Source organism: Mchenga conophoros, linkage group LG3, assembly GCF_057382185.1.
Source record: "Mchenga conophoros isolate Kocher_MC1m ecotype Shallow Benthic linkage group LG3, M_conophoros_male_GT1.1, whole genome shotgun sequence".
NCBI classification, from domain to species: Eukaryota; Metazoa; Chordata; class Actinopteri; order Cichliformes; family Cichlidae; genus Mchenga; species Mchenga conophoros.
The window spans coordinates 26,031,132-26,045,181 of NC_140528.1; the positions used below are offsets into that span (position 1 = coordinate 26,031,132).

At 39.9% G+C, this 14,050-nt stretch overlaps 1 protein-coding gene across 1 annotated transcript; it reads right to left on the reverse strand.

The window, feature by feature from the left end:
* Positions 1-1,559: 1,559 nt before the first annotated feature.
* On the reverse strand, positions 1,560-12,696 carry LOC146577903 (uncharacterized). The gene is made up of 12 exons (XM_085268516.1): positions 12,665-12,696; positions 8,832-8,923; positions 8,698-8,733; positions 8,152-8,418; positions 7,374-7,640; positions 4,218-4,322; positions 4,055-4,070; positions 2,833-2,918; positions 2,623-2,673; positions 2,488-2,544; positions 1,772-1,852; positions 1,560-1,642 (listed from the first exon to the last, which is right to left on the reverse strand). Coding segments are annotated over exons 2-12 (1,050 nt in total). The 5' UTR covers positions 8,833-8,923; positions 12,665-12,696.
* Between the last annotated feature and the right edge of the window lie 1,354 nt (positions 12,697-14,050).

Here is a 14,050-nt window from a genome sequence, read left to right on the forward strand (position 1 = left end):
TTCATGGCGGTCACTGCCTTCCCTGTTCTGGCCCACTTGTTAAACAATAAGGATCAGATGGATACAGTGGTGTGAAACAGTGTTTGCCCCGTTTCCTGATTTCCTTTTTTTTTTAATTGTATGTCTGTCACACTTAAATACTTCAGATCATCAAGGGAAAAAAACCCACAGCTACAGCAGCACATTGATCCAAAACACAGCAGCAAGTCCACCTCTGCATGGAAAAACAAAATGAAGACTTTGGAGAGGCCCCATCAAAGTCCTGACTTGAATCCGATTGAGGCGCCTTAAAAAACATGTGTTTCATGTTCAAAAAACCCAACAATATGGCTGAATTACAACAGTTCTGCAAAGCTGAGTGGGCCAAAATTCCTCCACAGTGCTGTGAGAGACTCCCTGCCAGTTATCGCAAACACTTGATTCTAGTCGGGGCTGCTAAGGGTGGCCCAAAGAGTTATTAGGTTTACGGGGCAATCATCATAATACATTCTAAAAATAAATCTATTTTCTTAAAACGATCTTTTTTCTGATTTGTTTTAATGTTTGGTTTCGTACAGATTTTTTTTTTTTTTTGCCCTGCTTCTACACTGTTTGTGAGTTTTGAGTAATGAAGATGTGAAGCTTGGATAATAATAAAAACACTATGAATTCTTTTAGTTTCTTTATTTGTCCTCCTTCATTTATACAAGAACAGAAACGTGAAACATAAATGAGTAGAAGTCAAAAATAGAATGAAGGCTGCAAATTTAATCTTATTTAACTTTGAATGAAGTGAAACTTTAGTCCCATGGACAGCTGCACTATATATGAAGACAAAGGGGGACACGATTTTATTAAGCATTTAAAGACACTCAAACTTTGCCTCTGAAGGGCTCTAACTCTGCACATAACTTCACTCATGATGTAACATCTCTATTCCACCAACCCAACAACAATAACTGTAAGTGAAAACAAGATTGCAACAATAGCAGCTTTATTACTGTAACAAATACAGTAAACACAGCTTCTTTAAAACTCAATGTGAAACACACTGTTCCAGAGGAACAGCGGGGGACTCCATTCACCCGATCTCAACATGTCACAGTATATATAAGTGTGTGTTTATATAGCACACATAATCAGATAACACAATGAAAAACCTGCCTGCAGTTTAGAAGTTTGCAAAACTAAAAAAAAATATAATTTTTCAAATGATACTTAATCCATTCAGGGAAACAAAAATATTTAGAAAAGACATAGAAAATCAGTACATACATGTATCAATAATGCAGTTTAATAACTGCTCGTGTGAAAGTGAAAAAAAAAAGTGAACTTAAAGCCACATCATCACTTTTAGATAAAGCTCATTTAAACTGATTTATAAAAAAAAGGGGAAAAACTTTTTTCCTCTCATTTCTTTTTTCAATGCGTTGTAAAATTCATGTGAAATAAAGTAAATTCTGTCCTGCATTCGTCTGCTTTTGCTTGTTTTGAAAGTACATAATCATGATTACTAAATGGTTAAAGGTGATTTGGTAATGAATTTACTTTCTTTAAAGCCTATTTGATAACCATTACAGTCACAACATGAAAGCTCCTTGTGTTTCTTGTGGTTGGATTTCAGAATAAACCCCTTCGTCGGCTTCTTCAGTGGCTGATTCTCCTGCACACAAAAAAATATTTTTTTCAACATGACTTTTAGTAACATCTTACTTTAAACTGACAACTTTACTCATTTATATAATTTTCCTTGATGGATAAATGAAATGTAAAAGAGAAGAAAATATGGTACCTATTTTATTGCTTTGCCTACTTTTGTCACTGTTACATTCAGCCTTACTGTAGGTGGCATCTGAGTACAACAGGCTGTCATCTATGGACAGTTCATCAGGGTAAAGTAGGATGACATTCTTACCTTTACACTTACAAATCCACTTCCACAGGATCTGGGGCTCTGTACAAAACCCATACACCTGCCTATTCCTGCCACTACTTAAGCTGAAGAAATGAGTTTGTATATTCTTGTTCTTGTAGATATAGATACATTCTTATAGATTATCTGGACTTGTCCCTGTTTTCCCAGAGTGGATTTTCATGAGCGAGTGGAGTGTGGCTGGCAGTCTATGTTGTGTGGCTGAAGAGGAGCAAGAGTGATTTCACTGTTTTCTTCCTTCCTTGGATTTCTTAAGAGTCCCTACCCATGCACTCCTGTATAAAACACCTACCCTTGCACTATTGTGCATACACTTGAAGCATTATAAATAAATTCTCTGTATTCTTCCAAGCATTGGAGTCCTGCACTTGAGTCCTCAGTTTACTGTGACAACAGGCTTACTTGTTGCTCCTACAATATTTAAAAGTAGAACGGAAGGCAGAGCCTTCGGCTTTCAGATCATCTGATTGTTGGGGTTTTCTCTGTTTTACTGTAGGGTCAATGAGTCAGTTGTTGTTGTGATTTAGCCCTATATAAATAAAATTGAATTGAACTGAATTAACTTGAATTCTTACCTTTCTTAGTGAAGTTTTTAAGCTCAATCAAAGAATATGTGAAATCCCTGCATTCTGCTAAAATGGAGAATTAATATATAAAAATGGAACATAATCACAATGAGTCTGCATACTTATAAACTATAAATGCATTACCCTTTTCTCTGTCATCGTAGTCTCCGATTGATTCATATATACAAGCATCACCTGCAAAAACAAGTCAGTGATATATTAATCATTAACATTTCTATATATGAATTTGATCATCTTTTAAATAAAAAAACTGCAAATATCAGAGTCAAAGTATAAAATAAATAAATGAATAAATAAAGTAACAATAGCAAAATTGTTATGGTTAAAGCTGACCTTGGAGAGCAGTGTTTTGGCTGTGTTGAGCTTCACTCTGGTTGATCCTGTGTTTCATAGCAGAGCTCTGGTTTGTGCTCTGAGTCCTAATCAGAGATGGGCAGTAACGCGTTACAAGTAACGCGTTACTGTAATCTGATTACTTTTTTCAAGTAACGAGTAAAGTAAGGGATTACTATTGCAAAATCAGTAATTAGATTACCGTTACTTTCCCGTAGGAACGCTGCGTTACTGCGTTACTAAAACCGTGATTTTTTTTTGCGAGAATGTCTCATGACAGTGACGTAAGCAAGTGCGACGTTGGTGACAACAGCTGTGTGCAGATCAACAATGGATAATATATCGAGTGCGGGAGAGAGTATGAGCGTGCAGCGTTTAAAGTGTGGAAGTACTGACCTTAATTTGAGTTTGATTCCATAAAAAGTGACAAAAACATTAGCGTCCATCGTGCGTGGGAAGAAAACTTCTTTTTACAGCGAAAAAAAACCCTAAACTTCCGAGCAAGCACCGAGTAGCTACGACGTGATGGGAAACTCACAGAGACACTCGCGCGGATTCTTCAACTGACCGCAGCACACCTGCACCAGGGTAACCCTCCGCCTACCCTGCTCCTGCTTTACAGGTGAAAATAGAGCAAAAGGACCGCTGAGTCTTTGACTTTATTTATTTTCTGCTGTGTTTTACTTGCATCTGTTTGAAAGAGTGAGTGAAAACACAAAAAATATTTTATTTTATGTGCTGGAATGTGTAGAAAATAGGTTTAAATGTTAAACTAATTTATTCAAGTCAGAGAATGTTGCATATAATTAAATGTTTTGCTTGATGCATAAAGTTAAAAGATTAAAACTGATAAAACAAGTTAAAAAAGAGACTTTTCCATTTGATTACATTTTGTATGATGGATTATGTAGAAAAAGTAGAATTGGGCTGAAAGATCTATCACTTTATCACCTATTCAGGTTGTAAATCGTGTTTTTAAAAGTAACTAAGTAACTAAGTAACTAAGTAATTAATTACTTTTGAAAATAAGTAATCAGTAAAGTAACGGGATTACTTTTTGGGGGGAGTAATCAGTAATTAGTTACTGATTACTTTTTTCAAGTAACTTGACCAACACTGGTCCTAATATAGTAATAAAATATAGTAAAACATTCAATTTGATAAGAAACACAGGTTGTAATTCTGGTTTGTTGAAAATGTGAAGTGGGAGATTTGAACCAACCTGATAAAAGTTTTATCTGTAAAAAAGACAAGTACATGTTTTTCTTTTTACTTTTTCTGGTGCTGTGACATTACATGGAGTGTTCAGGATACATCTGTGATTCTGAATAATTACATAATAACGGGATCATAATCAATCTCGTATCGGAAAGAAAAAGTCTCACCTTTTAACAGTTTGATGTAACACAGCAGAAGAAGAAGAATCAGTAAAATTCCACAAAGAAGTCCAGCGATCAACAGAGTAGGAAACGTTTCAGTCCTGGACTGTGCTGTAAGAAAGAATAACATTAATTATGAGGTGAGGTGCAACCAGGTAGCGTCAGATGGACTAAAGCATAATGCCTCTTATAATATTGTAAAATAGAGCCTCACAAACACGTGGAATAATCACAAAGTATGCATATGTAAGTGTTAAAAGCTTCTTTAGGCTGCTCCCTTGTCACAAAGACTCACTTGACATTGCAGAAATTTTTGAAGAGTCAGTTTAATATGATGGATACTTTGTAGTGTTTATGCCACAATATCCATGTTTGTGAAGCCCTGAAATCTGACCTGGCGCTTTGTGATAACTTATCCATGCTTATTTTGAATGAAGAAGGTTCAGCTTTAAGTTAAAGTACCCTTTGACTTCAGCTGCTCAGTATTTCACTGTCAGTCTTAATCTCTCCTACAAACTTAGAGTCTAGTCGGACATATATTTCACAATTCTCCTAATGTTAAGTTAGTTCTGTTTGCATCTTGTATGTTCTGAATTACTTCATATTTTCTGTTCTGAAGATAGTGGAGATAGAGTCCTCAGGAAGTACAAGCTGAACTCCAACCTGCTGCTGACCTTCTACCGCTCGTCCATTGAGAGCCTGCTAGCCTATTGCATCACGGTATGGTACGGCAGCTGCACCAAGGCGGATAGAGTGAGGCTTCAGAGTGTGGTCAAGACAGCACAGAAGATCATCAGCTGCCCTCTCCTCTCCCTGATGGACATTTATCCTTCCCGTTGCCTCAGCAGAGCAGCAAACATTATCAAGGACAGCTCCCACCCTGGTTTCAATATGTTCAGGCTGCTTCCTCAGGGAAACGCTACAGGTGCATCAACACAAAAACCCACAGACTCAAAAACAGTTTCTTCCCCAAAGCCATAACCACCCTGAACTCACATATGCAACAATAACACAGACCCCCCAATTTTTTTTCTTCCCACTTCCTCTATGGACCACCACTGTGCAATACCAATTCTATGTGCAATAACTCAACTGTACATATTACATTTCTTTAAAAACCGGCTTGTATATATATATACATATATATATATACACATATATATACACATATATATATATATATATATACACATATATATATATACACATATATATACACACACATATATATACATACACACACATATATACACACACACATATATATATACACACACACACACACACACACACACACACACACACACACACACACACACACACACACAACACACACATATATATATTCCCTATGTTAATACTGTCCGTATGTATATAGCGCTGCAGAACTGTACACCCCCCCCCCCAACATGTTTACACTGAGTAGGAGATGCTCTGTATCTCATTGTACAACTGTATAGTGACAATAAAGGCATTCTATTCTATTCTATTCTGTTCTATTCTAAGGTATGTAGATTGTCAGGGTTGCATATAGTGCCTTGAATGCCTTTTATTTCTATTATGTTGTTCGTGTTGTGATTTTTGGACCCCTTCTATTGGAGCATAGACAATTCAAGCCAATATTTACTCAACTATATCGGGTCATATTTAAGCATTTTGTTATGATGTAAAATTTGTGTAAATTCTAGTTATAATCTGGATTATTTTATGTTGTAATGTAATATATTATGCTCCATAAATTTGTCCTGTTTTGTTGTGTTGTTTTAAAGTGTTGGTAGGTGTCGTAAAGGCGGTGTGTAGTGGGCCACCATGTGGTGATGAAAGGTGAGGCTAGTACGCAGGGCATGGAGGAACAGTTTTCTGATCATTGCTGTGATAGTTATTTCAGATATAATATCATAGAAATGTAAATGGAGCTCCTACTTGAGACATTTGTTTTGTACTTTTCGAGTTTGTGTAGAATAAATAAATGTTTTTCCTTTTTTTACATTTTCCTCGTTTTTTGCTACTGAAAGGCATACAAGTACCATAGTTTTCGGGTCATAAGCTGCTACTTTTTCCACACACTGTGAACACTGCGGCTTATACTGACGTGTGGCTAATGCATTTTTTTTTTCATGCGGCCAAAAACATTTTGCCTGGTAACAGTAGACCAATCAAAATGATAAGTAGTATATATACGCTATATATTTTTATCGGTTGTTAAGAGACGTTGTAATGTTGTTTGTGCACTGTTCCGTAAAAAAACCATAAGCAACGTAATTTGTGTGTTACCGATACGTATGTATATTTAAAGGTAGTCGTGTTACAGGCGCTGTTCAAGGAAAAAAAGCATTTGCAGTATGTATTTTTGTATGTTATCATAACGTTTATGTTACCATGTTTATGTTACCTTACGGATTAAATTAAACGTTAAAAATCCTCACGTGTAATATTTCTGTGTAAATATCTCATATTACAAGTGAAATGCATATGGCTTAAAATCCGGTGCGGCCTGTACAACTACAAAATAGATTTTCTTTCTACAATTAGAGCATGCGGCTTTTAATCAGGTGCGCTCTGCGGGATTTACGGTAATCTAACAAAAGCACAAGTCAGAAACTTTACGTCCTGCAGAAGTGGCAAAGAAGGACCAAAGATTGCCGCTACACCATCTATGACTAGTCTAAACCAAGGGGTTTAAAACAGTGTGGTCACCATAGGATTGCACTGGCCTGATGTTGTGAGCATTCAACATCAGTATACCTCTATGTAGGTTTCCAACAACACATAAGAAGCAATAAGACCAAACTGCCATGCTATGAGTACATCCTGCTTTTTGCTAAGCACAGGACGGTAAAAGGGTCCAAGCTGTATTAATACTGATGTAATTCACTTTCCTCCACTCTGTCCTCTTACACAGGTCCATAATGAATATTATCCTTTCAGTGCATACATTTTTTGCTCAATTGCATTATGATGCTTTATGTTATTTGTAAATTACTCCTTTCAATTATTTTGTGTGATGTCTCCTTGTTCCGACCACAACAACAGATTCACAAGAAGACAGAAGGCGTGTCATAATAGATACAAATAGAAACATGAAATCAGCAGAGAAAACTTAACACAGTATATTGACAATCATGAGTGAATGTATATTTCAAACTAAATTACTGAACTCACAGGTTATCTCAATGGTGACTTCATCACTTCTATAAGTGTAGTAAACTGGGTTTCCTCTTGTTCCTCTGCAGCTGTAGATTCCTCCTTGAGATACTCTGATATCTCTGTTTTGTTGATCTCTGATTTGAACTTCAGAGGTTGTTTGGGTTCGTCTGAACCACTCATATTTCCATCCATCAGAGCTCTGCACAGAGCAGGTCAGTGTCACACTGCCCCCTACTGGTATGATTGTTGTTGCTGCTGTCAGTGTGGCCCTGGGTCTATATGCTGTTGTGATAGAGGAAGAAAAATAAATAAATATCTGTGATTCGTTATAACAACACATGAACACTGAAAAACAATACAGTTTATATTTTTATTAGTTGATCTCTAAATAACCACAGCATAAATGTTTGTCTATTCTCTGTTGAAGGAAACACAATGATGCATTAAAATGTCTCTTCCTCATGTTTTGGTTTAGATAACAGAAACATCTTCACTTTAAACTTCATGAAGCTTTTGATGTTTCTTATGTTTCTTCTTTTCCTTTAGAAATGTAATTAAATTGAATTTCATCCATAATTGCTGTTGTTAAAACTCACACACCTGCTAATGATAGATTACAGAGTCTGTGAGTATTGTTGCACTGACTTTACTGTGAATGAAGTAACAGGTACAGTGATCTTGGTTAAAGTTCAAGTTTCAGTGACAAATTTAATTAAATGTTCTCTAATTTATAATTCAGTTGAGTATTTGAACAGGGATCATATATTTGTGCTGTCGGTCACTGAGGACTTACCGAATACAGTTATAGAGACAGTATTACTGTTCTTTATATGACCTGAGCTCACCCTCCTACCAGAGCACTGATAGTCACCACTGTAACCTGTAGATATAATTTCAAATCTGTAGTCTTTGTCTGTGCCGTAGCGCACAAATTCTCGACCATCCTTCTTGATTTCGTAATACCAGTCAGTGTCTTCTCCTTCATTCATGTCACATTTGAAGGTAACAAACTCTCCAATGAAAAAACTGGACCAGCTGGGTTCAATAGTTAGCACAGCATCTAGAATCCAACACAACCACAAAGTTTACAATCTGATACACTTTTATGCACGAAACAATCTGTGACAGTACGTTCATACACTGTTCATATATTGTTCATATATATAATTTACTATTCAAAACACAAACTATGTTTATATTCATAAAATTATAAATTAGTGATGAACAATGAAATGAAAACAACAATGTGAAGTGCTTAAGACTGATAAAGCAGTTAAGATGAATCTTTACTGAATAAATAAAAAAGAAGAAACAAGAAAAAGTAAAACTTCTCAGTCACCTTGAACATGTCCAGTGCAGAGTAGCATACAGAGCACTACAATAAAGAAAGAAATGTCAGACATTATCAAAGTGGTGACACTCAACTATGTGTGTGTCAATCATACAGATCATGGTAGTGTGTTTATGTCATACTTGAGTGTCTAAGGAGCTCGGTGAGAAAGTGACTGGACTTCTTTAAGTTTCCTGAAGGTGTTTCATATCTTTTCCAAGAAGCTTCTTCAGTTCTAAAACCAAATGGTGGAGAATCCCAGGTATTTAAACCCTAGTGGTGGAATCCCTTAAGAAGGCTGTTAACTCAATATTGATCCTGTGCCTCATCACATGAGCCAAGGTGTGAACAACAGTTTGGGTCATTATCACTGGAGTTTTGACTTTTTTTTGTTAACACTAGAATTACTGAGCCTTTTTTTCTCTGGTGCAAGTCCCTACTACTAGATTTACTAGCCCTGCGCAGATTTGCGTAAATTCCCCCGACCCTAACACCTCTTGGCACCCAGCTGAGATTTTCACAGGTCTTCAGCTCCATTGTTCTCCTGCTCTTGTTGTGCAAACACACCCTCCCCCAACCATGAGAGACTCAGGTCTTTCCTTCCCTGCAAGGCTACTTTCCTTCCTTACCTGCAGCGTACAATACACCATGGTAGTTTCTATGCGCAATATTTCTCATATGCAATATTAGTTCTTGTCACTACATTTCATGCCTGTCCATAAACATATATACACAGAGTTGTACATACATTTATATAGCCACACCTTACATAATATGCATAAAGTCTACACACACACACACACCTCATCTCAAAGGAATGTAAAGGACTGCTGTGCTTTTGTGTTCACGGAAACATGGCTTAGCGACAGTGTCCCGGACCGCGCCATTCAGCTCGACCAGCTAACATGCTACCGTGCTGACAGAGTCATCGTCGCGGGAGGTAAGACCCGCGGGGGAGGACTTTGTGTTTACATCAATGACGCCTGGTGTCGCGATGCTGTTGCGGTCTGCAAACACTGCTCACCAGTGCTGGAGTTTATGGTTATTAAGTGCCGGCCATTCTATCTACCGAGGGAATATACAGCCATACTCCTGTGCGCTGTGTACATCCCTCCCTCCTCCAATGTCAACAACAGGAGCGAGGCACTGAATGAACTGTACCAGCACATCAGTGAGCAGCAGACAGCCCATCCTGATGCTTTTCTCATCCTGGCTGGGGATTTCAATCATGCAGACTTAAAGTGCGTTTTTCCAAAAATACAACAACACAGACTTTCCAACAAGGGGAAATAACACACTGGACTTTGTTTACACCACCCAGAGAGGAGCTTACAAAGCTTTTCCCCTCCCCCACCTCGGCGCCTCAGACCACATCACTGTCATGCTAATGCCTGCTTACAGACCGCTCGTTAAAGCCACCAAACCGGTTCGTAAGCAGATACAAGTGTGGCCAGAAGGGTCTTCAGAGGCTTTACAGGACTGCTTTAACACCACAGACTGGAACATGTTTAAGCAGGCTGCCACCTACAACAACACCACTGACCTCCAGGAGTACGCAGAGACTGTTACAGCCTACATCAACAAGTGCATTGAGGATGTAACAGTCACGAAAACCATAACTGTCCGGGCCAATCAAAAACCATGGATGACAGGAGAGGTCTACAGGCTGCTGAAAGCTCGGAATGTTGCCTTCAGAGATGGAGACGAGGCAAGCCTGAGGACAGCTAGGGCCAACCTTTCCCGTGGCATCAGAGAGGCTAAGAGACAGTACTCCAAGAAAATATCCCATCACTTCAAAGACAGCAGAGACTCACGGAGCCTGTGGCGGGGCATTCAGACCATCACAGATTACAAGCCCCCACCACAGATTTGTGACAGTACTATCCCCCTGCTGAACGAGCTGAACACTTTCTTTGCTCGCTTTGAAGTCCGAAACAGCACCACTGCACAGAAGACCCCACCCCCTCCTGGTGACCAGGTGATGACTCTGTCCCCGGACAGCGTGAGGAGATCCCTCAGCAGGATCAATGCACGTAAAGCTCCGGGTCCTGACAACATTCCTGGTCGTGCACTGAGAGACTGTGCAGTGGAACTCACTGATGTCTTCACAGACATCTTCAACATATCACTCATCCAGGCTGTCGTCCCCACATGTTTTAAAGCCACCACAATCATTCCGGTTCCAAAAAAGTCATCTCCCTCCTGCTTTAATGACTACCGTCCTGTTGCACTTACTCCCATCCTGATGAAGTGCTTCGAACGACTAGTCATGCAGCACATCAAGACTGTCCTGCCCCCCTCCCTGGACCCCTTCCAGTTTGCGTATCGGCCCAATCGCTCAACCGATGATGCCATCTCCACTGCACTCCACTCAGCACTCACACACCTGGACAAAAAAGATTCATATGTTCGAATGCTGTTCATAGACTTCAGTTCAGCATTCAACACTATAATCCCCCAACAGCTCACTCAAAAACTGGTCCAGCTGGGGCTCAACACCTCACTGTGCAACTGGCTGTTGGATTTCCTCACCGGAAGACCTCAAGCAGTACGGGTCGGCAGTAATACATCCAGCACCATCATTTTAAACACGGGGGCCCCGCAGGGATGTGTGCTGAGCCCCCTCCTCTTCACTCTGCTGACCCATGACTGCACTCCATCACACAGCTCCAACCTCTTCATCAAGTTTGCGGACGACACAACGGTGGTGGGTCTCATTAGCAACAGGGATGAGACCGACTACAGAAGTGAGGTGAGACGCCTGGCCACGTGGTGTGCTGACAACAATCTCTCTCTGAATGTGGAGAAGACGAAGGAGATTGTTGTGGACTTCAGGAGAATGCACACCCAACATGCTCCTCTGACCATTGACGGAGCGTCTGTGGAGAGAGTGAGCAGCACCAAGTTCTTGGGTGTGCACATCAGAGGATCTCTCCTGGACGTACAACACCACAGCACTGGCCAAGAAATCACAGCAGCGTCTCTTCTTTCTCCGCAAACTAAGAAGAGCAGGAGCACCAGCCCCCATCATGTACACTTTCTACAGAGGCACCATCGAGAGCATCCTGTCGAGCTGCATCACTGTGTGGTTTGGAGCCTGCAATGCGTCCTGCCATAGAACCCTCCAACGCATAGTGAGAGCTGCAGAGAGGATCATTGGTGTCTCTCTCCCCTCCCTCCAGGACATTTACAGCACCCGTCTCACTAAAAAAGCCCTTTGCATAGCGGCTGATCCCACGCACCCAATGCAAAGCTTCTTCAAGCTGCTGCCGTCAGGGAGGAGACTGCGGAGTCTCCAGGCCAGGACCAGCAGACTGAAGGACAGCTTCATCCATCAGGCTGTCAGGAAGCTAAACTCCCTCCCGATTCTGCCCCCCCTCTCCCCTCTTCTCCACCACGGTCTCACTGAACTCTGTCACACACACACACACACACACACTCACTCTCTGACGCACTCACTGGCCTGCTCCAGTCACTTTGTGGAGCATTGGACTGCTTAAGCATTGGACCTCATAAGCCTTTGTTGTTACACTATCTCTTACCGTACACTACTAAATCCCCATTTGCACTATTTGCCTATTTTGCACCACTATGCCTTCTTACTTGAATATTGTATATGTATATTGCATAGCTTTTTTTGTTATACGTAAAATTGTATTGTATTTATTTAAATTTATTTAAATTTTTACTTTTTAATTATTTTATTTGCATTTTTCTAATCACTAGGGTTTGAGAGTAACGCAATTTCTATTCTGTGTATGTCCTGTACATGTGGCAGAATTGACAAATAAAGTTGACTTGACTTGACTTGACACACACACACATATATATTTTTACATATTTTTTGTGAGAATGTCTCATGACAGTGATGTAAGCGAGTGTGCCCTTAGTGACAACAGCTGTGTGCAGAGCAACAATGGATAACATATCGATTGTGGGAGAGAGCGTGCAGCGTTTAAAGCGTGGAAGTACTGACCTTACTTTGAGTTTGATTCCATAAAAAGTGACAAAAACATTAGTGTTCGTTGTGCGTGGGAAGAAACTTCTTTTTACAGCAAAAAAACCCCCTAAACTTCTGAGCAAGCACCGAGTGCGCAACTAGGTAATGGGAAACTCACAGAGAAACTCGCGGATTCTTCCACTGACCGCGGCACACCTGCACCAGGGTAAACCTCCGCCTACGTCAGTCCTGCTTTACAGGTGAAAATAGAGCAAAAGGACCGCTAGTCTTTGACTTTATTTATTTTCTGCTGTGTTTTACTTGCATCTATTTGAAAGACTGAGTGTAAACACAAAAAATATTTTATTTTATGTGCAGGAATGTGCAGAAAATAGGTTTAAATGTTAAACAAATTTCTTCCAGTCAGAGAATGGTGCATATAATTAAATTTTTGCTTGATGCATGCAGTTAAAAGGTTAAAACTAATAAAACAAGTTTTAAAAAGAGACTTTTCCATTTGATTACATTTTGTATGATGGATTATGCAGAAAAAGTAGAATTGGGCTGAAAGATCTATCGTTTTATCACCTCTTCAGGTTGTAAATCATGTTTTTAAAAAGTAACTAAGTAATTAATTCTGAAAGTTGTAACACAGAGGTTTGGCCTGACTTGGATCTGCCAAGGCCTCAAGGATAATGGGTGGTTTGCACAACAAAAACTGGAGGAGAAACGAGCTGACGACCTGTGAAAATCTCTGCAGGGGTGACATCAATTCTAGGGGGCAGGCATGCAGGGGGGGGGGGGGGGGGGGGGGGGGCTAGATGGGCTTGATGGGCCCTAGGTGTCCTTTTGTTGAGGCAACTTTTAAAAAAAATTATTATTATTATTATTTTTTTTTTTTTTTTAATGTGTGTGTGCGTGCGGAGTCCTGTCTGTGCCCCTCAACAATAATATTTAACTATTAGTCACAGTTTTGCTAAATAAAAAGATCTGGCTTGCATCAGTCACATGATCACTATTAACCAATGATCGCCCTTGACGGCAGAACGCGCTGGTTATGAGCCGGGAACGAGCTCACAAAGAGCACGCGCATTTTTAGCGGTCCGGAGCTGTAGGAGAAACACAAGTTAACTCAGAGACACAGACTGATGCGACAAAACCAGTAAGTAGGTGTACAGCGCACACTGTAGTGTGTAGCACCCAGGAGTATTAGCTTATTACGTACACGTTGGTATGTTGAAACAAACGAGCGTGCTGTGTGTGCAACAGCGCGACAAACATTACCTGTCCTTTTATTAACTGCACAAGTAGTGCTGGTCACAGCTGCTGGCTACCTGTGTAAGGCTGTCATGTAGTGATGGGTCGTTCGCGAACGAAATGGCTCTTAGAGCTATGGCGTTATTTTTGTGCCACTATTCTGAG